Raw genomic sequence first — 27824 nt, forward strand, 5'->3', positions numbered from 1 at the left:
TCATAATAAAATTGGTGATCTGGATTGAAAGTTGGCAAACTAGCAGGTTACATAGGGTCATAATAAATGGAAGCTAACCCTTTTTGAAGGCTGCAAGTGAGTTTTCACAGCGCCAGTTCTATTTAATTTTTATCTAAATGATTCAGAAATGAGAATGAGATGCATGGTGTCCAAATTTGCAGGTGATCACAGAAACACAGGGTCGCAGGCACTGAGGAGAATGCTGCTAAACTGCTAAAGGAATTAAGCACTGTGGAATTTGATGGTAATAAGTGCAAGGTAATAAGTGCTTCTGAAGGGAGAAATGTTAGCAAAAAATACCTTAAATAATGTATTAATGGAAGCTGAGCTGGGGAGAGGCTATGGTAATAGTATGCAGGAGTTTGAAGGTAGAGACTCAGTGTGTGGGATCAGCAGCAAGAAAGGCTAATAAGGTTCCATGGTGTATAAACGGGGATTAGATATAAATCAAGAGAGATAATAGTTCTACTCTGTAAAGCCCTTGTAAGACTACACTTGGAATACTGTGTCCAATACTGGGCTCTGAATTTTAAAAAAGGTTATTCTTGGGAAGGTACACAAGAAGTCAACAAGTCTTATTTGGGGATTAGGAGGTCTGTTTTGTCAGAAAAGGTTTTAAGAGTGGAACATGGTTAGCCTTGAAAAAAGGAAGAGTGAGAGGAGAGTTGATTAGAGTAAGTATTTTAAGGGTTCCTACTGACTGAGACCTGTATAGATTACAAAAGGATGGCATAATGAGAGGTTTCACTCTGAATTTCGTTAAGGATAAGTTTAAGAGGGAGCTGGGGGAGGGGATGTCATTTCCTGAAGACAGCAAGTAGGCCGTGGATACTACTGAGAGAAGTGGCTGAAGCAAGTGGTATTGACAAAATTTAAGAGAAGCACAGATCTTTATTTTTGGGGCTGGGGGGGAGTGGTTGATTTCAAGGACTTAGAACCCGCTTGTACTCTTCAAGAGTAATGGTAATGGGAAAGCTCCTATTGTCTTCAACGGGACCAGGATTGCACCCTGAGTGAATTATGGGATGTTTCTGCTGCAAAGCAGATTTCTTTTTTTCTCTGTTGGAGTCAGGGAATATATTGGTGAACCAAAGGGAGAAGGAAGGGTCTGCCACTTGACTGTTGTAATTCTAGACTTTCTGTCCTAAGTCACTGAAAATATTTATCAGCAGAAATATGCAAAGCCAAAATTTGAACCCAACAGAAAAGGGACTTTCAGACAGAGGGGAGTCAGTTTATGTAGGAAGACAAAACCCAGTGCCATAGAGGAGAATTGCTATACTCTACTGGTAGTTTGGCTAATAATGATACTGTGCATATGTAATATATACTTGATATTCTGGTATCAATGAGTTCTTTCATATGTTATGCTTCTAAGTTTATCTAAAGCAACGAGTCATCTAGGACATGTAAGATAAATATAATTGGAGATTTGTGTCCTGACAAGCAATAATGACTTTCAGTTAGCAATACCTTTTAATCTCATGTATTAATGGGTCCATTTACCTAATTACCTTTTTTTTAAAATGAGATTTCTGGAAGTACCAGGTATTTCCATAAATGATGTTTCAGCACAAGAAAATGAGAATTTACTGGTGTTTCCTTTCTGGAAGTAAGGAAGTGATTACAGGGGTCGACATTTTAAAAAAAAATATATCAGCATTCACTACCATTTAGTAACATCTGAGATGCCACACTCTCTCTTTTTGCTTTAGCATGTGAAGTAACTGCGTGGAATCTCTTGGCAAATGTGGACTTACTAATGGAGGTCACAGTATTCCTAGAAAATGTACCACATGTAGTTCTGTAACCCAGCATTCCATCGCTCATATCTACCAAGATCTGACAGTGCAGGGGTCGGGTGGAGGAGTCTATTTGACTATTCAGATTATTTTTACATATGAATCTTGTGGTTACCGTTAAACAGAAATAATAGTGGAAAAGGTTAATATCATTCTCTTATTCTTGTGACATATTATGGTTAATGGGACTGAGAGACATGATCTCTATTTGAAACTGGCTCATGGCCATAGCAACTTGTATTAAGGTAGGATATTGGGTTTCTTTTCCCTCACCCCTTAGGATGTATGGGAGGTAAGATTTGTTCTAAATTGCTCATTTTCTGTAAATGAGTATTTTTCCAGTCTGAAAAAATCATTTTTTTATTAGTCTGTATGAAAGAACATGTAATCACTATACCCCTAATCCTTCGCTATGCATATAGGAAATACTCATTGAATTGGGGTGGCAGTGTGTCCTGGTGGCTAGAGCACTGGACTGGAACTCGAGACCTAGATTCTATTTCCAGCTCTGCCATTGGCCTGCTGAGTGACCTTGGGCAAGTTACTTCACCCCCCTGTGCCTCAGTTTTCCTTGGGGAATATGGAAATAATGATATTTATCTCCTTTGTAAAATGATGAGCGATGTCCTGATAAAAAGGGCTATGTAAATAAGAAGTAGGTATTATTATTATAGAATTCAGTAGGAGTCTCTTGTTTTTGAGCTGTAGGATTTGCCTCTAAAATCCCAACAATTTTACAATAATTACATGTAATATATCAGTTTTTTTTTAAAATGTGTAACCTAGTGCTTCTTTGTTTGTTTCTTTTTAGATGAGCTTACAAATTCATCAGAAACCAGATTGTCTTTAGAAGATCTCTTCAAAAAAGAGTTCATAGTTCATAATCCAGAAGCCAAATGGATTAATGGTATGTGTATATATTAGCAAGCAGTTTGAATACATATAGAAGCATTTTTATGATTAATCGAAACACTATCATTAGTGAAGCCATGAAAAAGTCATAAACAACCACTGCTTCATTAGAAGTTTTGTTGTGTTTGCACTGTTACTGATTTTTAATATATACTCTATATAAATATCTGGTAACCTAGATATTGTGTTAATTGTACATATGGAATTTGATCCAGATAACCTCGGTCATATTGCATGGTGTTTTTTAATTGTACCGGCAGTTCCACATCACTTGTGAGAACCTTTATGAATATGCAGGAACTCTTTTGTAACTGAACCTTGTCTGTGGATTCACAACAAAATCAGGCCATTGAAAGAACAGGATTATTCAGATCTGAACTTCAGGGTGTGCAAATGGTTCTGACACATAACATATGGAAACACATTTCAGTCTGAACTTCAACATATTTGTACAGCTCTAGTTATTCTCTGATGCCTGTGCATTGTATTTCAGGTTCTGTTTGTTTAGATGCTTTAGAATTGTGCATAATGTTCTAAAAATAATATAGTGTTAAGACTTGTATCACCTGAAAAAAGCCTTTGTCATCTCATTGAAATGTTTATTATGATTTTTTTTCTTGATCAGATACAATGTTTTACATTCTTTCTGTTAGCAAGAAATTTTCAAATAACATTGTGTCCTTCCCCATCTTTGTGTCATCATAATTGTGTAGCATTCAAGGTGTTATAATCAGAGGAATAACAATAGGCTTTGTGCAAATATCTGAAGAAGAGTTATGAAAATAGGAAGTCTTGTTATGTGGTTGCAGAGTTTATAAGTTAAGTGTAATCAGAATGGTTTATCCTTCACATTGAAAAGATAGATATTTAAAGATACCAAAGCTGGTTTCCATGAGGGAATCAGTAAGAATTAGAAACACTGATTGCCCAGTAAAAGGCCACTATAGAATTAACCTCGACAACCTTCTCTGGAGACGGAAGTGGAGTTGCATCTCCCAAGTGGAAATTCTTAGTTGTGTTTTGCTTCAGGCAAGGGAGTAGATGGGGAGGGTGGGCTCTTTCATGAAGTGATGCATGCAGTCTCCATCTTTGAGGAACCAACCCTTGGTCCTAGTCTTGCCTTTCCCTTGCCCTTCCATTTATGGGGAGGTTGGCCTACACAGTAGCACTATCCTGGAGCAACTGTGTTCATGGGAATGCCAGGATTCCCAGTGCATCTATTCCCTGAATAGTTGCGCAAGAGAGAAGAAGGAGCCTTTCTTTGTCTCACCCTCCACCCTGCTTTGCCATGTTTGTCGCAATTCCAATTACCTTACTCTATGATGAAATGAATCTTTTCTATAGAATATTGATTAAGTCCTTCTCCTGTGCATGAAACTGAATAACTCTCTCATTCACGGCAAACACATGGTGTGAGCAGCCTGCACACGAGTGCATCTAATTAATAAAAAATATTTTAGAGTGAAAATTATATTGCATTGAACCAGAGATATAGAGAATACTCAAGGATACAAATACTGCAGCAGTCACAAATAACATAACAGAGACAGTGAAGCCTATCTTCAAAAACTGCTCAAGACGCTAGCAAAAATTACTGGCTTAATGGAGACAGAATATTCTCTACTTCTGCTTGCACAAGTAATTGCACGTATATGTAAATACACAGTTGATTTTGCATGTGGACTTTGTCCTCCTCTTAAAAAAAATTGCATTGGTAACAGCACTGGCCTTTAAAATGATTACTTAAGGTAGATAGTTATTTTTTGGGAGTGAACTTTGGTGCAAGTTTCATTGTTAGTACTATTCCCTTACTGCTAAACAGATATTTAATATTACTTGCCTAATTGTCTTACTAAGTCTTAATAAATGTATACAATGTAGCTCTGATATATGAAATATTATTTTTTTCTAAAACAAAGGGTAACATAACTTAATAAAGTAGCATGATTGGTTTTGAGTTCTATTAAATATGTTTATATACAATGCATGCTTGTGTATTGTAATTTTGGGCTCAATCCTGTTGTCCATACTCAAGAATATCTGCCCTAGACTGCAGTGGGGTTTTGCTGAAGGAAAGATGAAAACGATAAATGTTTGCTTAGCATGCAGACTTCTTTGGGTAGAACTACTGCTTTGATGGTGGGATCCATCTTAAAGAAGCACACTTAATGAAAGCTAGTCTTTAGTATTATCACAAAATGCAGGTATCATGGCTAATAATCTTTTCTCTAATGATATCTTGCAATTTTATAAACGTTTCCATCTACTGTAAATAGTGTTAGGCACTTTTTAAGAAAGTTTGTTTAAATCCCAGAAATTTGTACAGTAACACAGTGATTCCTCAGCCAAAAAAAAAAAAAGGTTTTTCAAGGTTTTTCTAACATCCCTAAATTAATATCTGCAGTCTCTTTCATGAGGAAGAAGAGTCTGAGTTTGATCACATGAAAGAAGGGGGTTGGATTTGTTTACTTATTGAGTAGGTTCCTAGGGGCTGTTGTCTAAGAAATGTGGGGATAGTTTCTAGGTTTAAATGATTATTTGTTGTTAGCATATATCAGAAGCACCAATAATTCTTCAGATAAGCTCTTATTTTTCTATATTTTGTTATAATAACTAAAATTAATATAGTTCATATTCAAAACAAGAGAGAGACCTAATTAGCCACTCCTTTTCCTCCTTCTGTTTTTTTTTTTAAACACCGATTTTTAATCCAAGTGCTGATCTCCTCTTTGTATTTTAACAACCAAGTGATGGTTGGATGTACATGGTAAATGAGATATACAGCTGGATGTCATCAGTGTATTGTTGCAGTGAGGCTTTTGTCATCTCCTAGATATTGAAGAGCAAGGTGGGTGGGATAAGTCTGTGTTAGAGGTGAGGTGTATGGAGGAAGAGGTCCTGAGGTCCTACTGAGGAAAAACGATTGTACACACTATCATGTTGAATAATTTAAGGGCTAGATCTTGTGCCTGGATCCATTTTTCATACCTGCTCTGGCAGCAGGGCTCTGGCAGCAATTTAAAGGGCCTGGGGCTCCAGCCGATGCTGGGAGCCCCAGGCTCTTTAAATTGCCACCAGGGGAAGCCGATCCGCCCCAGTCTGGCACACCGGCTCTTGCTGGTACAACATACCGGGGCGTACTGGCTTACTTTCACCTCTGCTTGTGGGAATTCAGAGTAGTATTGGTGAACCAAATTTGGGGTCTTTTAAGCCAGGGCTTCCAGAGTTATGAGTCCTAAACAAAATACCTGTTTTTCAAAAAAATTCTAATTTGTGTTTTTTGTTTGGTTGGGTTTTTTGTGGCGCAGAGCTACGGATCAAACTGTTGCTGTGATATCAATCAAAATGGTCTCAGATACTTGTCAATTTTTATCCAATGTAGAGCATGGCACCTACTGACTTTTCAGGGACCCAAATTGTAAACGGTATTTAAGAACATGTTCACTTTTTTGCTTGTATGGATGTGCAGTCTGGATGGATTACAGTGTGCATGCACCAGTAAATAATAAACCAAGAGAGGATTTCTGTGCAGTTACTTTTTGCCTGGGTAGTTTGAGCAAATGTGCAGATGCCATTGCCCCTGGTGGAAACCTCTCCATGGACACTTCTAGTCCAAACCTTTGTGCATCTGTATAATAAAAAATGAATAACTCATGTTGCTTTCTACATGTTGTCACTATTATAATATAAAGTGTTCTTATTTTGTGGGGAGGTTTATGGTGAACACAGCGGAATGGTGAGCAGCTGGTCGAGAAGGAGCCCACGGCAGAGGATTTTGTCTCTGTGTCAGGGCGGGGGGAGGCATAGAGGATCAGGGAGCGGGATTTTGCTGGGAAATGAAGACAGCTGATAGGAAAGATTTAGATAACCTGTATTTTACTAGCCAGGGGGTGGGTGAGATAGTGCGTGGACACTTCCTGATCTCAGGGCATATTAATGTGGTGTTTCCAAAGACATGTAGCATGGAGGCTTGGAACTGACTGCAGAGGTACCTTGTCCACTGAGGGAAAAGAAATGTGTGCACTGCCAGGATTGCCAGGGTGTGGATTCTGGGTGATTCCTGGACCACGAAGTTACAGAAGTTTTGCAGGTCAGCAAGGAGTACACCATGGCACGGAACTGGTGACAACAAGCTGATTTGGGTGGAGATAGGTGGGCTACATTGGCATCATGTTTTGCCACTGTCTCTCATCTAACTGTAACTTAAGAGGTTGTGATCTACTGGGCACTGTGGTGATTCACTTGGGCAGAAATGATCTGTGTCTTTTTCCTGACACACACCTCATACAATGTATAAGAGAAGATTTGGACCAAATCAGAGATTTGTGTCCAGCAGCTGTAATAGTTTTGAGAGCCCTGCGTGGATACAAAATTTGTATCCAAATCTAATCTGCAATCTTCCCTAAAAGAATAGTACATGTGTACATTTTAAGAACCACTTCACAGTCTTTTACAACGCCCTTACACTTACTCACAGACAGAGTTCATCTCACTTTCACTTAACCATCATTTAAAGCATTAGAATTCTCTCTTCTTCAACCAGCTGATAATATCCTTTGTAATAAAAGCCCTATGTCCTGCTACTGACATAACCCCCACAATCGGAGAAATGATGCATACTGTATCCTGAAGGTACTCATTCACCTCTTCCCTTTCATCACACACATCAGAGGGTGCAAAACATAGATCTCGTATCACAGCTCTGTCACACACAAAGTAATCCACGGATCTCGCAAGCACACCTCAACCATGCAGAGCTAACTACTGCTTCCATCATTCAGTACAGCTACACCGGATATTGAGCTGGGGCGGCTCTATGTATTTTGCTGCCCCAAGTACGTCAGTCAGGCGGCTTTCGGCGGCATGCCTGTGGGAGGTCTGCCGGTCCTGCGCCTTCGGCGTACCCGCCACCAAATTGCTGCCAAAACCCTAGGAACGGCGGACCTCCTGCAAGGATGCCACCAAATCCACGTTACCAGCAGACCTCCCACAGGCAATCTTTTTCCACTGAATATATTTTAAGGCAAGAAGGAACCATCATGATCATCTAATTTGACCTCCTGCATAACACAAGCCAAGCGATTCCTGCATCAAGGCCATAACTTTAGTTGAGGTATTCTCTAGGTAAGTTGTTCTAATGGTTAATTCCACTTACTTTAAAATATCCACCTAATTTCTAGTCTGAACAGATCTTGGTTCAACTTCCAGCCATTTAACAATGCTTTGCCTTTGCTTGCTAAATCAAAGAGCCCTCTACTATCAGAAATTACCTCCTTTTGTTGGTACTTATAGACCTCATTTACAAGATCTAGCCTTAAATCAACAGCAGAATATGTAAATAGACTTTTGAAAAACTATTGATTTGTGTTTAACAAATTAATTTTAGTTTATTTCCTCTTTTGCTTAGTATCAGGATCCTGTGTTTCCAGTGAAAGAATTAAAAACAGTGCAGATGTCTAAAGCAGCATGAGGAATGTTGCTCTCTGTCCTGCTTGCCATGAGATGATTAGCTCTGCCAAACAAAACTCTGAACTACTGTCTTAGCAGATGAGGAGAACAAATAGAAACTAACGTGTTGTATTTTAAATGTATTGTATCTTTTATCTTACACAGGTGTTTGCATTTATTTAAAAAGCTTTTCAGTTTACTTTAACATTAGGACTGAGAAAACATGACTTGGATTTCTTTCTTTTCAGCTGAGGTTTATGAACTGGTTTGGCAGAAATTTGCAACAAGGCAATTAAAACCTATCCACTGTCAGCCTACACAACACAGTTGCTTCTTAGTCATGATGCAATAACAATAGCAATAACTAAACACCTATGTATATTCTTCTGCTTCTGTCCTGTTCCATACATGTTGGTTAGTAAATATTCAAGATACATCAATAGAATTCCTGGAAGAGAGTAATGTGCTCATAGCTCACTGTACAGATACTGTAAAATACTTGATGAAATACACCATGATTTCCCCCTAGAATTCACGTACAATAGTTCAGAACAGAACAAAATATTTATTGTTTTAGTAATGTGAAAGATAGATTTATTCTAAAAACAATTTCATAATACTTTATTAAACAGGTATTTTTAATTGTAAATCCTATGTCCCATGCTGTATTTAAAGCCGTGGTGATAGCGAACTTGGCCATCAGAACAGTCAATGTTATCTGAAAGAGCATGTGGTTCCAAGAAGAACACAAGTTGTCTGGCATAGCTTTGAAGATGCTAAATTAAAGTGCGTCTTCCCTTAGCATTATTGATTTTCAGTTTTTTAATAAAAAGTGAAAATTTAAAATGTTTCCAGTGACTGATACAAAGTACTTAAATGTGGCAGCACATGGCCACCGAAGGAGATATTGAATTGAAATGGCAAAGAAATAGCCTGGTTAACTTTTGTTTAAGTAAATGTACTTACAATACAGTGATGCACTATCGTTTGAATTGTATGAATTAATTAAAGCTAAAATAGGGTAGGCCATTAAAGCAATAAAAGGGAGCTTTACGAACCATTACATATTGCTAAATAAATTGTTATATTGACAGATCTCCCGCATCTGTCTGCATCTACCATGTTGTCTCCTGACTTATACTGGGATTGTAAGTTCTTTGGGGCTATGTTTCTGTTTTGTGTCTGTGGAGTAATTAGTGCAATGGCATCCATGAATAGAGAGCCTATGTGCGACCATTATACAAATACTAGATGATGGCAGTAACTGTTACCCTATATATGTAAACTAGTCACATCAGTGATAAGAGCAACCACTGATCTTTCCATATTACTATAATGCTTGTCCCTCTTATAGTGGAGTGGGGCCACTAATCCTGAGTGGAGTGCAGGAGCTGGTCCAAGAGGTAACTATAGCAGGACCGCTTGGAAATAGTGACCATAATACAATAGCATTCAACATCCCTGTGGTGGGAAGAACATCCCAACTGCCCAACACTGTGGCCTTTAATTTCAAAAGGGGGAACTATACAAAAATGAGGGGGTTAGTTAGACAAAAGTTAAAAGGTACATTGACTAAAGTGAAATCCGCTTTTAAAGACACCATAATAGAGGCCCAACTTCAATGTATACCCCAAATTAAGAAAAACTGTAAAAGAACTAAAAAAGAGCCACCGTGGCTTAACCACCATGTAAAAGAAGCAGTGAAAGATAAAAAGACTTCCTTTAAAAAGTGGAAGTCAAATCCTAGTGAGGCAAATAGAAAGGAGCACAAACGCTGCCAACTTAAGTGCAAGAGTGTAATAAGAAAAGCCAAAGAGGAGTTTGAAGAACGGCTAGCCAAAAACTCCAAAGGTAATAACAAAATGTTTTTTAAGTACATCAGAAGCAGGAAGCCTGCTAAACAACCAGTGGGGCCCCTTGACGATGAAAATACAAAGGAGCGCTTAAAGATGATAAAGTCATTGCGGAGAAACTAAATGGATTCTTTGCCTCAGTCTTCACGGCTGAGGATGTTAGGAGATTCCCAAACCTGAGCTGGCTTTTGTAGGTGACAAATCTGAGGAACTGTCACAGATTGAAGTGTCAGTAGAGGAGGTTTTGGAATTAATTGATAAACTCAACATTAACAAGTCACGGGACCAGATGGCATTCACCCAAGAGTTCTGAAAGAACTCAAATGTGGGAACTATTAACTAAGGTTTGTAACCTGTCCTTTAAATTACCCAATGACTGGAAGTTAGCTAATGTAACGCCAATATTTAAAAAGGGCTCTAGGGGTGATCCGGCAATTACAGACCGGTAAGTCTAACGCAAATTAGTTGAAACAATAGTAAAGAATAAAATTGTCAGACACATAGAAAAACATAAACTCTTGAGCAATAGTCAACATGGTTTCTGTAAAGGGAAATCGTGTCTTACTAATCTATTAGAGTTCTTTGAAGGGGTCAACAAACATGTGGACAAGGGGGATCCAGTGGACCTAGTGTACTTAGATTTCCAGAACGCCTTTGACAAGGTCCTCACCAAAGGCTCTTACGTAAATTAAGCTGTCATGGGATAAAGGAAAGGTCCTTTCATGGATTGAGAACTGGTTAAAGGACAGGGAACAAAGGGTAGGAATTAATGGTAAATTCTCAGAATGGAGAGGGGTAACTAGTGGTGTTCCCCAAGGGTCAGTCCTAGGACCAATCCTATTCAATTTATTCATAAATGATCTGGAGAAAGGGGTAAACAGTGAGGTGGCAAAGTTTGCAGATGATACTAAACTACTCAAGATAGTTAAGACCAAAGCAGATTGTGAAGAACTTCAACAAGATCTCACAAAACTAAGTGATTGGGCAACAAAATGGCAAATGAAATTTAATGTGGATAAATGTAAAGTAATGCACATTGGAAAAAATAACCCCAACTATACATACAACATGATGGGGGCTAATTTAGCTACAACGAGTCAGGAAAAAGATCTTGGAGTTATCGTGGATAGTTCTCTGAAGATGTCCATGCAGTGTGCAGAGGCGGTCAAAAAAGCAAACAGGATGTTAGGAATCATTAAAAAGGGGATAGAGAATAAGACTGAGAATATATTATTGCCCTTATATAAATCCATGGTATAGATGTGGTCTCCTCACCTCAAAAAAGATATTCTAGCACTAGAAAAGGTTCAGAAAAGAGCAACTAAAATGATTAGGGGTTTAGAGAAGGTCCCATATGAGGAAAGATTAAAGAGGCTAGGACTCTTCAGTTTGGAAAAGAGAAGACTAAGGGGGGACATGATAGAGGTATATAAAATCATGAGTGATGTTGAGAAAGTGGATAAGGAAAAGTTATTTACTTATTCACATAATACAAGAACTAGGGGTCACCAAATGAAATTAATAGGCAGCAGGTTTAAAACAAATAAAAGGAAGTTCTTCTTCCAGTCAACTTGTGGAACTCCTTACCTGAGGAGGTTGTGAAGGCTAGGACTATAACAATGTTTAAAAGGGGACTGGATAAATTCATGGTGGCTAAGTCCATAAATGGCTATTAGCCAGGATGGGTAAGAATGGTGTCCCTAGCCTCTGTTCGTCAGAGGATGGAGATGGATGGCAGGAGAGAGATCATTTGATCATTGCCTGTTAGGTTCACTCCCTCAGGGGCACCTGGCATTGGCCACTGTCGGTAGACAGATACTGGGCTAGATGGACCTTTGGTCTGACCCGGTACGGCCTTTCTTATGTTCTTATGTTCTTATGTTCTTATGCCTTCTGATGACTCCGTTTCATGGCTTTGCTTTCCTTCTTTCTGCAAAAATGAGAGTTAGCTCACATTTGTGCAGTCTGAGTAACAAAACTGACTTTTCACATTCCCTTCCTATATGCAACAGGAAGCACTGGCACCTCAGTGTCATTCTCCAGATTATACTGAGAATAGTGCCATTATAATTGTTGTTGTTCTTATTTCAGAACAAAATGTGTAGGAAAAGGCACTTTGATCAGAATGCTAATCTTAGGCAGCTGGGGTATGCAGGCTGTGGCCTGGCATCTTGTGTGGAGACTAAGGCTCTGATTCAGAAAATCTTTTAAGTATGTGCATAAGTGCTTTGCTGATCAGGGAAGGAAAAATGGTTTGCTGAATTTGGGCTAGGGTAGGGAAGAAATCTTTCCCTTCCCCACTCCCCTCCCATACCACAGAATAGCCATAGTGCATGTCTGGCAGCTACCGTGCCTCGTCTTGGGGGGAGGGATTTGGGGGTGCATTTACCTGGTAATCTTTTGCCCCTCCACCCTATCCCAGCTGTGCACATGCAATCTCCACACATCTGTACTCCATGGAAAGGATGAGGAATGCTTGTGTGGGCCTTCTGAATCCTGCTTAGCTCCCTGGCACACTAGAACCACAACTGTTCATCTCAGTCTGGCCCCTAACACATCTGCAGGGGAGAGGGCAGGATTTAGATAGGATATCAGTGCTTAGATTCCTTGGTGATAGATAGATCTGTCCCCCCCCAGCCTGGTTGGCTGCTCTCTTCCTCCTCTAACTGAGCAGAATTAAAATGCACAAATTTGATAAAAGGTTTCTGGAATCCCCATAAGCCTTTTTTGTACTAAAGCTTTATTTTTAGAATAAGGTTTATTACTCTGCTTGCCCAGTATAAAATCCCTTGTATGCCGCAAGTATTGGCAGGCAGAGCCTGTTTGGAAATCATTTCCAAAACAAACCATTTTACACATAAATATTTCCAAGGCAAAGACTTTCCAGACCTTCCTTTTGCTATGTTGTATAATTCCTTTGTGCAGAGATGATGATCGTTATTAGCTCATTCCATCCTCCTAGGTCAGAAATGTTTTCCCTGTGCTTGGGTGAAATCAAGGGAGCAGGTGCCTAATTTTGCCCAACTCACTCTTTGACCTCAAACTCCTGTATTGATCATATATTTTTAAGTCTTCTTTTTTGATCTTTCCTCTGTTTGCTCCACTGGAGAAAAGCTCTCCTTTTCCTGCTAACCTGTACTAACAATTTCTGGCATAAGGACTTTCCTGTGGTTTTCTAGGTCTTATCCCATGAGAGACAAGAATAGGTCCTATTCTTCCTTCGTGAAACACCATTGAAATGAATGGAGTTATCTCAGGATGAATGTGACCCACTGTCTTTAACCTGTATTTAGGTTGTACTCATGGAATCCTTATTGTGTTTTATACCAAGATCCCTTTTGTTTGTGACTAAAATTCTGTTCCAGCACAGATGAACAAATTATTCACTGCTTTTTTTCATAGATTTGTGTCTGTTTAATCAGCATGCAAAGGAATGCTTTAACTGAGACTGCTTCATCAGTGCTTCTTGATACCTATATAGCGTCTTCAACAGAAGATGATATATTGGCTTCCCATTCAGCTGTTACACCGCAGCCATTACACATAGATAGACATGTGCCGTGCCAGCTCAGCGAGCATGCCACAGAAAGCAGTGTAGACTGGGGTTACACAGGTGGCAGCTTGGACTAGTTGCCTGAGTCCAAGTCTGCCTGGCCTTCTTGGATATGTAGTGAGATGGCTAGCCTGAGCCGCTGCCCATGCTAACCTACGCTCAAGCAGAACTAGCATGTCTGTCTACTCATGATGGAAAACACGCTTCCAGCTGTAGTGTCGACATACCCTAAATGAACCCATCACCCTCCAGTAGCATTGCATTGATAGCTTTGCTATTTAGAGAGATGATCAAACATGCAGCGATTTTTCTCTGCAGGTGATGCAGGGCAGGCTTTTTTTTCACCGGGAAACTCCTCATAAAAGATGAGTTAGGCATTGTGCACAAAGAGCTGTATGATCATTCTTATGTTTGCCTCAGAATTATGAGCACTAAAATGAAATCAGTATGAAAAGCATGGCACGCTCAGAGATTCCACACTGTGAGTGACCCACACTACATTTTCTCATAGTCCTGTAAATCCTGGGAAACTGGAGCAATGGCTGAGCCATTTGGCAGTTTTTGCAGCAAAGATTCTTCCAGTACATTTGAGGCAGATATAAGTTTTATCTTTTTGACCATGAGCATATGTAACCCACACATCTTCTGGGTGTGGTGTTCTGTCCCATCTACCGAGACCACTTAGAGAGAGAGAGAGAGAGAGAAAATGAGTCTGCTCTACAGTCTTAGCTAACAGGCAGTTGGCTTTTAGCTCATGCTGTAGAGGTTCCTGCACTAAGCTCCGGAGGTCTCCCGTTTGATCCTGCCCACTGACAGCTGGGGTCTGTCAGCATTACACGTGTAGGGCTGCTTTCCAGTGGAGACAGGTCAGCATGCAAGAAATCACTGTCCTGCTGAACACTGAAAAGAACAAATACTTCTAAGTTTCCAAAAAAGGTGGATCTGAGCTGGAATTGCTAACTGGACAATTGGGCATACACTTGGCACAAAGTACATTTGTATGCTTTGCACATGTAATTTTTAACATATGCTGTTAAGAGGGCAATGTCTTCGGCTTGCCTGTATGAAATGGAAGTTGAAGTGGCTAGTTTAGAGTGTGGCCATTGTGCACAAATAGAAGCTGAGTCATCTAAAATTTAGATGCATCTAAAATAGTGTCCTGGCCAGGAGTTACGGAGAGCCCTTCCCTGGAGCTTGAGAAGGGAGGAGAACTGGCTGCCTTGCAGGCTGAAGGCAACAAGCACCCTGGACAGAGCAGTGTTGCAGGTGGAGACCTGGAGAACTAAAGGCAGATCCTGGCGGGCTGCAGGGATCTGCAGGTTGAGGCCCTGAGGCAAGGGCAAAGAGGGTGCTGGGGCTGCAGGGAAGTTTCCCCGGGAAATCTGCTGAGGAGTCTGAGGGGATGCAATAAGTGGTGGCCAACTACAAGGTCACTGGCTGAGACCTGGAGTAGTGGGCGGGCCCAGTCCCCCTACCCCTCGCCACTGAGGAAGTGGCCAGACAGTGGGCTGCACTGAAGGAAGTGGCTGGACCATTGGACTGTGGTACATTCCCCTGGAAGGGGGAGCACGGAGTGCAATGCAGCCAGAGGGCTGTGTCATGAAGAGGATGCTGCAGTCCTGAGAATGATGTGGGTCCCTGGAGCAGAATGATGTGGGTCCCCTGCGCACTGGCTAGCAGAGTTGATCCCAACTCTTTAGGTTTTGCTGCATGCACAACAGTTTGTTTCTCCTTCCATAAAACTGCCTGGCTATAAGAAGCCACATGACTTGCATGCTTAAATGTGGATCTTTGGTAATTTCTGCTGAGACCAGCTATGTTAAGCCCCACTGCTACATCGATAGTCGTGCCAGTATTAATGATCATTAACAAGCATTAAATAGTGCTATGTATTCAGGGCCATTAACTTGTCTCACCATTGTATTTTGCAAATGGCTTCTTAGAGCACATATTTTGAAAAAGCTGTGTCTTTCCTGATACTCTTTCTTCACAAACAAAAGATTGCAATAGGGGTGACCTTTGATGTATAAAGGAAGAAATAGATCACACAAAGGATGTTGACTCTTCTTTTACACTATACATGCCTCCCTTCTTCCCTTTATCATTTCTGCTTCTGGTTGCAAATCTTCTCTCTGGCTTTCTTCTTTAACCCATTTCCCTCTTGAACAGTTCTTGCATGGGCTACTTTAACATTTACTTTCCGATGAATCCCTGTCTACCACAGCAATTTATTTCCATTTGCATTCACTTATACAGGGGCTGATCCAACAGTTAATGAGGAATGGGGCAAGGCCCATAGAATGGAAAATAAATTAAGAAAAATAAAGTCATCCTATCCACCTCGTAGAAGATCAAACTACATTTCAGTAGTACAGTCAAAATACGATAAGTTCTCAAGTATTTTTCCATCCCAGTCCTTTTTAAAATTAATGTTCTTATTGATTTTAGATTTATTCTACAACCCGAAGCATTAAGAATTAACAAATTGATCAATACACTTACACTGCTGCCTGGGGGAATATTTTGTAAGTATCAATCATATGATGCATTGTATCTAAAATAGGATGACAAGGATAGTCAAATGGCTTACGCTCTCCAAAAACATCTTTGTGTACATCAGTATAACATCCAAGGGTTAAGTACAGTCACTCTAAACATGAACCTATAGGAGAGTGGACTAGACACCTCAATAAATCTCACTTCTCTGTATTGGTTGACGCAAGGCTCTCTTGAGCGCAGTGAACATACTAAGGCTAGTTTTCTGGTTACCATAGCAATATCCCTGAAAAATGGGGACTTTCATTTTTGTAGAATTAAATTTTTGGCTCAGAAAACAGCCTTTAATATAAACTGTTTAACTGGATACGCTGCATTATTACTGTTCTCCATACTCCTTGGGAAAGCACTATATAATTTATGGGCAAATCTGTATCCGGTTGGGAGAACTGGATAGTGAGTGGAGTAATTTTCACACAAAAGCTTCAGAGGATGAAGAGCTGGCTCCATAGATAAGCACCATTCTCCTCCTCCTGAACCCACCCTCCTAGTACTACCAAGTCCCAAATATCTATAGTAAAAGTGGGTATGTCTGTGCATCAAACTTGTCCATACTTGAATTATTACTTGTGTTAAATGTGTTAACTAACATGATTCTATATTCTACTACAGTCCCTACACAAATGTTTGGTCCGGTTCACACACATTTGTTCCGAGTCATGTTAATATGATTAGCAACAGACATTGGTGTCTGGTCTCCAGGAGAATTTGGAGTAGTGTTAGTTACCACATGCTGCTAATTAAAGCATGTTAAACCACAACTTAAAATTCAAGTGTCGACTTACCCACACACTTAGGGTATGTGGGTATGTGTGCGTTTTCTTGCACATGTGTGTATATATAGTGCAGTGCCTCATTTGTTTTCCACCCCAGAGCCAGTGCCGGTCTGTCTCCCACCTTTGATTTCTATTCCCCACCATTCCCCTTTGGGTCTAGTCTCCACAACAGGGATATCTTCCTGAGTGTCCTGTCTGCCTCTTCCCATGTGGAATCTTTCTTCCCATTACTGTGTGTGCAGCCAGTGGAAGGAACTAGGGTTCCCCTACTGTATTGCTTGGCACTGCCTATGCATTTTAGTGGGTGATCTGAGTGCTTATCTCTGGTCATCAGCTATTAGTCTGCCCCACAGACCGGCAGGTAGAGTGCTCAACTGTGGATGCTGCTGCACACAGCAGCCCTTTTGGGCTTCCCTCACTTCCCTTCCCTGACATGGAAAGTTTCTTCCTAACCCCAAACCAATTGGTTTTTTCTTAGTCCTTGTGATTGTAACTCTGGGTGTTCTTGTTATCACTGTAAATTCTTGGTATCACTTGTGATTTCTGTAAATGTCCAATCGTTTTATGAATCCTGCTAGTTTTTTCTTCATTTTTTGTTCTAATCTATTAAATGTGTATTCTTGTTTTGTTGTTTTTTCTGCTAAAGTGCCTGAATACCATTTGCCATTCATCCACCCATATCCGATCAATTTAGGTTTCTCTGTAAGGTGTTGGTTTCCTTAGGTGTGTGAAATTCTGTGCTGGTATCCTGTCTGTGTGAAGAGCAGAAGTGTGTTTGCTGCTACCCCCTTTGAGAGGCATAATGTGTGTTCTGCTCCTTGTGTGGTCAGATTCCTGGCTAGTGCACAGTGGGCTGGACCTTAAGACACAATGCTCCTCGGAGTTCTTTCAGGGATGGTGCAGCTTGGCCATTCCCCCTTACTTAAGGCTGTGGCTGAAAACCACAATTCAGCAGAAAGTTGGGAATGCATGCACTGTAACAAGAACTAAAAAAGGAACTGATATAAATGTAGTTGATTACATTTTCTGAATGTCTGACTTTAATTGCATTTTTAATTTACTATTGCAAAAGTTGAATGTGGCCCATATACAGACTGTACAAGGCAGTGTAGTGGAAATGAACAAAAGGCAACGGATTTGTGTGGTTTTCCTATTTGACAAAGTTTTCGTGCAATTTGTGGGAAATATTTGCCAACTAATAGTCATTATAACAACGTGTCTTTGCCAAATAAATAAATATAGATTGATTTCCATCCATTATTGAGACTGTAATATTCTCTCTAGTGAGATAATTAAAGTCAGGGCACTTTGTTAAAATAAAACATGGAACTGGGAAGAAAAATTGGGTTTTGGCCTGAATTGAAGCATTGGCCTTCTATGCTGAGTGCACTTGACCTTAATCCTTTATTTTTTATTATTTTCTGTTTTTTTTGGTGACCCACAACAGGAAAAATGAATCTTCTTTTTTTTTTTATAAATATGTTGAAACTGTGTGTGTTGATGAGCTAAGGCAAAAATCTTATTTGGCTTATATTTTAAAGGGAAAATTTTAAAATGTGTGTTCTGTGTGACAAAGTCCCTCTTCTACCTTGGTGGGTCCTGCGCTTCTTGGCAGATTTGCTCACCTCAGTGATCTTCCCCTCTGGTGGAACCCACAGTCTGGATCAACTCCTCCTGTGTCTGATCAGGAGTTGGGAGGTTTGGGGGGAACCCGGGCCCACCCTCTACTCCGGGTTCCAGCCCAGGGCCCACAGGTCCTTCCTCCTGGTGTCTGATAATGCTTGATTGTATGATAATTCCTCAATCCTCCAGCAGCACACCCTCTCAGTCTCAGCTCCTTGTGCCTCTTGCTCCCAGCTCCTCACACGCACTTCTCTCCTCCGGCTCCTCCTCCCTAGACTGGAGTGAGCTCCCCTTTTTATACCAGGTGCCTTGATTAGCCTGTCCTGATTGGCTGCAGGTGCTCCAATCAATGTAGCTCTCTCCGGTGCCTTCTAGAAAGTTCTTAATTGGCCCCAGCTGCCTTGATTAGCCTGGAGCAACTGCCATTTTGGTTCCCATGGTACTAGGGATTTGCTTAGCCTGGAGCTAACATACCTGCTCCTCAATACTTTCCTGTAGCCATCCGGCTTTGCTCCATCACATCTGTAATAGCCTACTCTGCAAATACAGGTCACGACGCCCTTCCAGCATTGGGAACATAGGTTGCTAAGTCAAGCCAAAATTTCATTGCTGTTGTTTTGAAGTCAAAAATTTGCCCACTCTGATGATGATTCATAAATTGTAAATTAGAAATAAATATTGTGTGTTTGGTTGTAAAATCTGCTGGAAAGACAACCTGATAGTCAAGAACCTTGTGTATGGGATCTGAGAGTCAACACACAGCAAGAAGCTTGATCTCTTTTCCTGTAGGGCATGTATAAGGTAAAAAGAGGGAAGAAATGAGCATTAATTTAGTATAAAATCAAGATCATGAGAGCAAAATTAATCAAGAAACCAAAAGGCATGAAGAGAAGAAATTCTTTAGCTATATACCAATGCCAGGGGCCAGGTAACTAACAAAAGGAATTAGAATTGCTCATTTTATGAGCATAAATTCAATGTAGTTGATATTACTGAAACCTGGTGGGATGATTCATGTGATTGGAATGTTAAAGATCAATGGTTATAGCCTATTTGGGATGGATCAAGTGGGCAAAAAGGGAAGAAGAATGACACTTTATGTCAAAAATGGGATTAGCTGTTTCCAGATCACTGACAACTCAGAAAATGATTGTGAATGCTTATGGATCAGTGTCCCAACAACTAAAGCGCAAGATAGTGGGTATGTCTACACTACGGGATTATTCCGATTTTACAGAAACTGTTTTTTTAAAGCAGATTGTATAAAGTTGAGTGCACGCGGCCACACTAAGCACATTAATTCAGCGGTGTGCGTCCATGTACCGAGGCTAGCGTCGATTTACGGAGCATTTCACTGTGAGTAGCTATCCCGTAGCTATCCCTTAGTTCCCGCAGTCTCCCCCGGCCATTGGAATTCTGGGTTGAGATCCCAATGCATGATGGGGCAAAAACAGTGTCACGGGTGTTTCTGGGTAAATGTCATCACTCAATCCTTCCTCCGTGAAAGCAACGGCAGACAATCATTTCGCGCCCTTTTTCACCTGGATTGCTCTGGCAGACGCCATAGCATGGCAACCATGGAGCCTGTTTTGCCTTTTGTCACTGTCACCGTATGTGTACTGGATGCTGCTGACAGAGGCGGTACTGCAGTGCTACACAGCAGCATTCATTTGCCTTTGCAAGGTAGCAGAGACGATTACCATCCCTATTGCACTGTCTACCATTGTAAATTGGTGATGACGGTTATCAATCCTTTTGTACCGTCTGCTGCTGTCATGGGTGCTCCTGGCTGGCCTCGCTGAGGTCGGCCGGGGGCTCATGGACAAAAATGGGAATGACTCCCTGGGTCATTCCTTTCTTTATGTTTCGTCTAAAAATAGTCAGTCCTGCCTATAATATGGGGCAAGTGTACTAGAGAACCAGAGAGCACAGCCGCTCCGTGTCAGAGCCCCAGAGATCCCGCAGAAATGATGAGCTGCATGCCATTCTAGGTGGTGCCCCTGCAACAACCCCACCCGTTGCTTCCCTCCTCCCCCAACCCTCCTGGGCTACCGTGGCAGTGTCCCCTCATTTGTGTGATGAAGTAATAAAGAATGAAGGAATAAGAAACAGTGACTTTTAGTGAGATAAAATGAGGGGGAGGCAGCCTCCAGCTGCTATGATAGTCCAGGCAGTACAGAATCTTTTCTTTAGACATGAAAGGGGGGGGGGGCTGATGGAGCTCAGCCTCCAGTTGCTATGATGAGGACAGTTACCAATTCTTTTGTACCATCTACCAGGAATGACCGGGAGTCATTCCTATTTTTACCCAGGCGCCCCCCAGCCGACCTCACTGAGGCCAGCCAGGAGCACTCATGGGCTGATGACGACGATGGATAGCAGTCATATTGTACCGTCTGCCACCGGGAAGGGGATGCTGGTGTTCAGCGCTGCAGCACCCCGTCTACCAGCAGCATGCAGTAGACATAGGGTGACATTGAAAAAAGGCGAGAAACGATTTTTTTCCCTTTTCTTTTTTTTGGGGGGGAAGGGTGTAAATTGATGACATACACCCTGAAACACCCGGGAAAATGTTTTTGACCCTTCAGGCATTTGGAATTCAGCCAAGAATGCAAATGCTTTTCGGGGACTGTGGGATAGCTGGAGTCCTCAGTACCCCCTCCCTCCCTCCATGAGCGTCCATTTGATTATTTGGCTTTCCGTTACACTTCTCACGCAGCACTGTGCTGAATCCCTGCTGTGGCCTCTGTCTATCATAGCCTGGAGATTTTTTTCAAATGCTTTGTCATTTCGTCTTCTGTAACAGAGCTCTGATAGTACAGATTTGTCTCTCCATACAGCGATCAGATCCAGTATCTCCCGTATGGTCCATGCTGGAGCTCTTTTTGGATTTGGGACTGCATCGCCACTTGTGCTGATCAGAGCTCCACGCTGGGCAAACAGGAAATGAAATTCAAAAGTTCGCAGAGCTTTTCCTGTCTACCTGGCCAGTGCATCCGAGTTCAGATTGCTTTCCAGAGCGGTCACAATGGCGCACTGTGGGATACTGCCCGGAGGCCAATACCCTCAATTAGCAGCCACACTAACCCTAATCCGACATGGCAATACCAATTTCAGAGCTACTCCTCTCGTCGGGGAGGAGTACAGAAATCGGTTTAAAGAGCCCTTTATATCGATAGAAAGGGCCTCATTGTGTGGACGGGTGCAGGGTTAAATCGGTTTAACACTGCTAAATTTGGTTTAAACGCGTAGTGTAGACCAGGCCGGTGTATTAGTTGGTTTCTGTTACAGACCACCAAATCACACAGGGAACAGGATGACCAGCTCCTTATCGAGCATCTCTCTGTAATTGTAGTAAACAGACAAACATACATGATCATGGGGGACTTCAGTTTGATGACATATGCTTGAGGTTTCATGCTTCCAGTGCTAAAACATCCTCAGAATGTCTAAATATTATAAATGACAATTTCCTAACACAAAAAGGATTGAATCCAACATAAGTCAATTCTGTATTAGAGCTAAAAAAAAATATTTTAGCTTAGGTTCAGGTGATTATGACTTGATAACATTTGTAATGTGTGAAAAGAATTAAGTCCAATAGATTTACTTGAAGGTTTAAAAGGACCAACTTCACAAAGATGAAAACAATTATGAGCCAAATCATCTGGTGGTGAAGAATTTAAACAGAAATTTATGAATGATGATTTGGAATTGTTTAAAAATACTTTAGCAAATGCCCAAAAAGCTACAGTCCCACAAGCAAGAAAGAAGGAAATACTGGTTACAAAATTGACCTGGTTTGGATGGGAAGTGAAGGCAATTATAAAAATAAAATATATATAAATATAACCAATGGAAGAAAGGGGAACATAATGGTAATGAATATAAATGGGAAACTAGGAATTGTAGAAATTTGATAAAGGAAGCAAAAGGACCAGGAGAGATCTATGTCCAACAGAGTTAAGAAAAGGAGTTTAAATATATGAAGAACAAAAACAATCCTAACAATTGTATTGGTCCATTACTCAATGGAAATAGTAGAATTATCTGTAATAGTACAGAACAGGCAGAAATATAAATATTTCTGTTCTATATTTGGGGGATGAAAAAAAGGTAATATATTAGTCATATCATATGATGATGACACTCTTTCCATTCCACTAGTATCTCAGGAGGATGTTAAACAGCAGCTACTAAAGTGAGACATTTTAAATTAGCAGGTTTGCATAACCTGCATCCAAGAGTTTTAAAAGAATTGGCGGAGAAGTTTGCTGGACCAATAATGTTGATCTGCAATAAGTCTTGGAATACTGAGGGAGTTCCAGAAGACTGTAAAAAAGCTGATTCACCAATATTTTAAAAAAGTGAAAATGGGATGGCCTGGGTAGTTATAGGCTTATTAGTCTGACAGTGATCTCGAGCCAGGTAATGGCGCATCTGAAATGGGACTTGATTAAAATAATTATTAAAGGAAAGTAATATAATTAATGCCAATCAATATGGGTCTATGAAAAATAGATCATGTCAAACTAACTTGAGATTGATCTTTGATAAGAAATTATAAGTTTGGTTGACAAAGTAATATTTGGTTGCAGTGTTGTTGTAGTCATGTTGTTTCTCATGGTATAAGAGAGACAAGGTGGGTAAGGTAATAGCAGAGCTCTTCTGGAGCTCAAAAGCTTGTCTCTTTCATCAATGGAAGTTGGTCCAATAAAAGGTATTAGCTCACCCACATTGTCTCTCTAAACATAATAGTGTTGGTGTAATGTACTTAAACTTCTGTAAAGCATTTGACTTGGTACCACATGGTATTTTGATTGTTTTTAAAAAGAAAAAAAACCTAGGAGGAGATAAAATGAACATGGCACACATTAAATGGATGAAAAGCTGGCTGACTGGTTTCAAAATGTAATTGTAAAGGGGAATCATCATTGAGCAGGTGTATCTTCACGGGGGTCCCCCAGGGATTGGTTCTTGGCCCTACGCTATTTAACATTTTTATTAATGACTTAGAAGAAAACATAAAATCACCACTAATAAAGTTTGCAGAATACACCAAAATTGGGGGATTTGTAAATAATAAAAAGCACAGATCACTTAGTAAGTTAGGCGCAACCAACCAGTATGCGTTTTGGTATGGCTTAATGTAAATGTATACATCTAGGAATAGGCTGGACTCACATCCTATTTTGGCCAGGACAGTCCTTTTTTTTAAAACTCTGTGAGGGGGGCACAGAGCAGAGGAACATTCAGGCAAGAGCAAATGGGACAAAAAAGTCCTGATACCTGTGACGTTGGCTCGGGTGAGCAGCAACACCCAGTGGCTCAGGCCAACACCCCCACAGACACCGGGTGTCCAGTTTTCAGTTAGGGAAATATGATCACTCTGCCTAGGAACAGAGACCGTAGGCCATACTTACAGGATGGGGGTCTATATGGGGAAGCAGTGACTCTGAAATAGATTGGGGGTCATGATGGATCATCAGCTGAACATAAACTCCCATAGAGATGCTGTGGTAAAATGGGCTAATGCGATCCATGTTTAAGCATCCAAGGGTATCTTGAGTAGGGTTAGGGAGGTAATATTATTTCTGTATTTGACACTGCTGCTGGAATAATGTGTTCAGTTCTTGTCCCCACAATTCAAGAAAGATGTTGATAAATTGGAGAGAGTTCAGTGAAGAGCTACAAGAATGATGGAAGGATTAGAAAGCCTGCTTTATAATGACAGACTCAAGGAGCTCAATCTATTGAGTTTAAGAGAAGGTCGAGGTGTAATTTGATTAATCTGCGAGTACCTACTTGGAACAAATATTTGATAAAAGTGTCTCCTCAATCTAGCAAAGAAACGTGATCCAATGGCTGGAAGTTGAAGCAAGTGAAATGCAGACTGGCAATAAGGTGCACATTTTAATAGTTAGGGTAATTAATCATTTTCTCAAAGGTTGTGGTGGATACTCCATCATTGGCAATTTTTAAATTAAAATTGGATTTTTTGGAAAAGACGTGTAGTTCAAAAAGAATGATTTTGGAGATGTATGGCCTGTGCTATACAGCAGGTCAGACTAGATGACCACAGTGGTCCATTCTGGCCTTGGAATCTATGAATCTATGAAGTACTACGTGGACAGTTGCAATACAAGCTTCTCCGCTTATGTGTTTTAATTCTGTCCTGGAGTAGCTATCTGCAGGGTGAGAGGATAGTTGAGTCTCCATGTCCTTTCAATCCTGGAGTTGTGTGCTGAGACTGCCAAAAAGGGTGTATTTATTCCGTGATGATGGTTCTTATGATGTGCATATCTGTTCTCTGGGGACTAGACTGAAACAGCTCATTTCACAAAGGTCATTGAGCAGCAATCAGATACTAACAACTTTCAGGTGCTACCAACCCGAATTGGATTCATATTGGCAACCCCAGCTGGTCATTCGGGTGTGTGTGTGTGTGGTGTGTAAAATACAGCTTAATCAAAAGGGAAATGTTTTGTGGGAAATTTTTTATGGGAAAAGATCAACCTGTTTTGTTTTAACTATCGTATTTTGACATTTATTTTATATGTTAATATAAAATGTGTATATATACCTGCATATTATATTGTTTCACTATTATCCAAACAAAACATTTAGATATTTTCTAATCAATTTTTTTAGAATTGGCTTTTTTGCAAGACATTTTGAAACTTTGCTTTCTCTTCCATATTAGGACAAAAACACATTTCAAAATGTTGGAATTTCCTGCAGGAAGGAAATTGCATTTTCTGACTGGCTCTAAGGGCACCTTACAGTTGCAGGGCTTTCTACTTCCTTACAAATATCTTGATCTTTTCAGTCCTACTTCATACATGAAGAGCAACTGCAGAAATGTGAATGTAACTTGGGGCCTTGTTAGGTTCCGGGGAAGCTTGCTCCATGCTCAAGGTTGGAGAGATGTAGGAGCTGAGGTCAGGGAGGAGATGACTCAGACATGGCAGCTCTGTGTGCAGCTTTACATGGCATAATCTCTTGGGTATTTTTACCAGTTTGACTTGTTTCCTTTTTCACACACTGCATTGGTTTCTGTCCTTGGATAGGTACACACTCGGTCCTCTAATGAGTTAATCTTTGTTTTATGCTTTGACATGACTGGCTTAAGAACCACATAAATGCCATTCTTTGTTTTGTTGTAGTGTTCTCTTATATTCTTATTCTCGTAATCCTATAGTGATGCCTTGTATATTTTGATTGTTTGGTACTAAAGACAGGTTGAAAGGTTTGGGTCTAAAGTTGGTTCAGAACTTTGCTTCTGAGGCTCACCTCTACTTTTTAATGTTAGCTTGTTCATAACTTGTTGGTATGCCATATTAACTCCAGGATCTATAGACAGTGAAAACTGAAGGGGGTGGTTTGGTTCCAAAACCTTGGTTATGGGATTGGAAATTCTAAGTGTTAACACACCACAGGGATGTTTGACTGCTTGCAGAAGTTGGGTAAACCCAAGGCAGTGTGCCAGCTCTTAGACAGGAATGGTCCTCTAGTCAGGGTAAAGCTATTGAATCTGTTGGCATGGTACCTCGGGGGGCAGGATGATAACTGACTTCAAATGCTGGCACTTAGATCCTGCAGCAGGCAAGAATCCGATCACACTGCAAAGTTGCTTCAGGGGCTGGTTTATAATGGTTATATATTTTTTTGTCTGTTCTCTTTTCCAAAAACTAAGCTGCTCAAATCTTTTTCTCAACATTCAAGCAACGATGCAATCTTCCCAACTACTTTATTGATTCCTATTTTCCCATGTGCACTACTATAATACAACCAACTAATAATATTCTTATTGTGTTTATGGGTCATAGACCTACAGATTTCCTACTGTTGTATTGTGTTTTTAATTGTGATTGAAGTCAGTGCATCATGCTTATTGAAAAAGAGCTAGAATGTGTTTTCCTCATGCACTGATAATAGTACATTGACATGGAAGAGATTAGCCATGTATCATTTAGGACTAAATGTCTTTACATCTCTGCATAGTTTTCATTTTACATTTTTTTTCTAACAGAATTTATTTAAAATTTTATTTATATTCTACGTGATCTACTTATGGAGACTAGACATGCTTTTCTTCACCCCTGACCAAAGTTATAATGTGAAAACTTGTGTGTGTGTCTGAGAGAGAGAGAGAGAGAGAGGGGTACTTGGATTCTTTTATGTGAACTACTCTAATTCTCAGCATAACAACAACAAAAAAGAACTGTTAACCCCTGAGAAGATGAAAGGACATGTGATAGAGAGCTTTTTTTCCCCCTTCAAGAGAGGACTTTCCAGAGGTGACTGCAGAAAAGTAGTGTTATGCATATCTTGATTTCACCTTGTCATTTTCTGGGTATTTCAGAATACCTCACTGAATCATAGAATCACAGAAATGGAGGGCTGGAAAGAATCTCAGGAAGTCATCAAGTCCAGCTCCCTGTGCTGTGGCAGGACCAAGTAAACCTAGATCATCCCTGACAGGTCTTTGTCCAGTGACGGGTGTTAGAGGGCTTTCCCTTCACCCTCTCCCCTGGTTCTTGTCACACAGACAGAAAGCAGAAGTCCAAAAGTCTGAAGTGCAGGAAATGCGATGTTTATTGGGTTTAATTCCAAGGAAGCATATCCATAGCTCTATGCGCTAACAGAATCTGTTTTCCAGTGTTCCATTCCCAGCTCTGACGCCCCAGAGCATTTACCTCGTGTCCCCCTTCCCAGCTCTGATGCTGCAGGGCCTTGCCTGTTGTCCCCATTCCCCATTCTTAGCAGGCCCAAATATACCTGCAGTGCATGCCCCTAGTCACACCCCTTACCACTTATGGCCATGTTCCATTTTGGGGGGTCGTGAGTCTAGGGTCTTCGTCCCACCTCTTTTGTATCCCATGGGAGGGGTGAGGAGTGAGGTTGTGCTACGCTCAGGGACAGGCATTTCTTTGACCTTTTAGTATTTTATACTCCCCCCCGCCTCCCAATCTCTCCTTACCCCTCCCGAGTGGTTGCTTGACCTTGCCTTGAGATAGGAGTCGAGGCAGCTTTTCAGTGTATGCTCATATATTACACTCCCAACATACCCTGTGTAACCCTTCTGCCGGGCCGAAACGATAGCAGCAAGGGCCGGGTTCAATACATAGGGGTCCCTTCCCCACAACATAATGCAAACCAGCTCGAGCCCCCACCCAGTGACCTGGGAAAATCTTACACTCACCCCTGGGCACCTCGAAGAGGCAATACTTCCCCTCTCGCAAGCACAGAGTCTTGGTGTAGCAGAAAAGGTTTAATT

General features: G+C 40.8%; 1 protein-coding gene across 4 annotated transcripts in view; it reads left to right on the forward strand.

Annotated features, from left to right (window-relative positions):
• DPP10 (dipeptidyl peptidase like 10) overlaps positions 1-27824 on the forward strand; it is a 402675-nt gene that overhangs the window by 100648 nt on the left and 274203 nt on the right. For all 4 annotated transcript variants that reach the window (XM_039495403.1, XM_039495402.1, XM_039495399.1 and 1 more), the window contains exon 3: positions 2635-2730. In XM_039495403.1, coding sequence (XP_039351337.1) covers positions 2635-2730 — 96 coding nt within the window. The remainder of the gene's footprint in view (positions 1-2634; positions 2731-27824) is intronic.

The sequence above is a fragment of the Mauremys reevesii genome, linkage group 11 (genome assembly GCF_016161935.1).
Source record: "Mauremys reevesii isolate NIE-2019 linkage group 11, ASM1616193v1, whole genome shotgun sequence".
In the NCBI taxonomy this organism is placed as follows: Eukaryota; Metazoa; Chordata; order Testudines; family Geoemydidae; genus Mauremys; species Mauremys reevesii.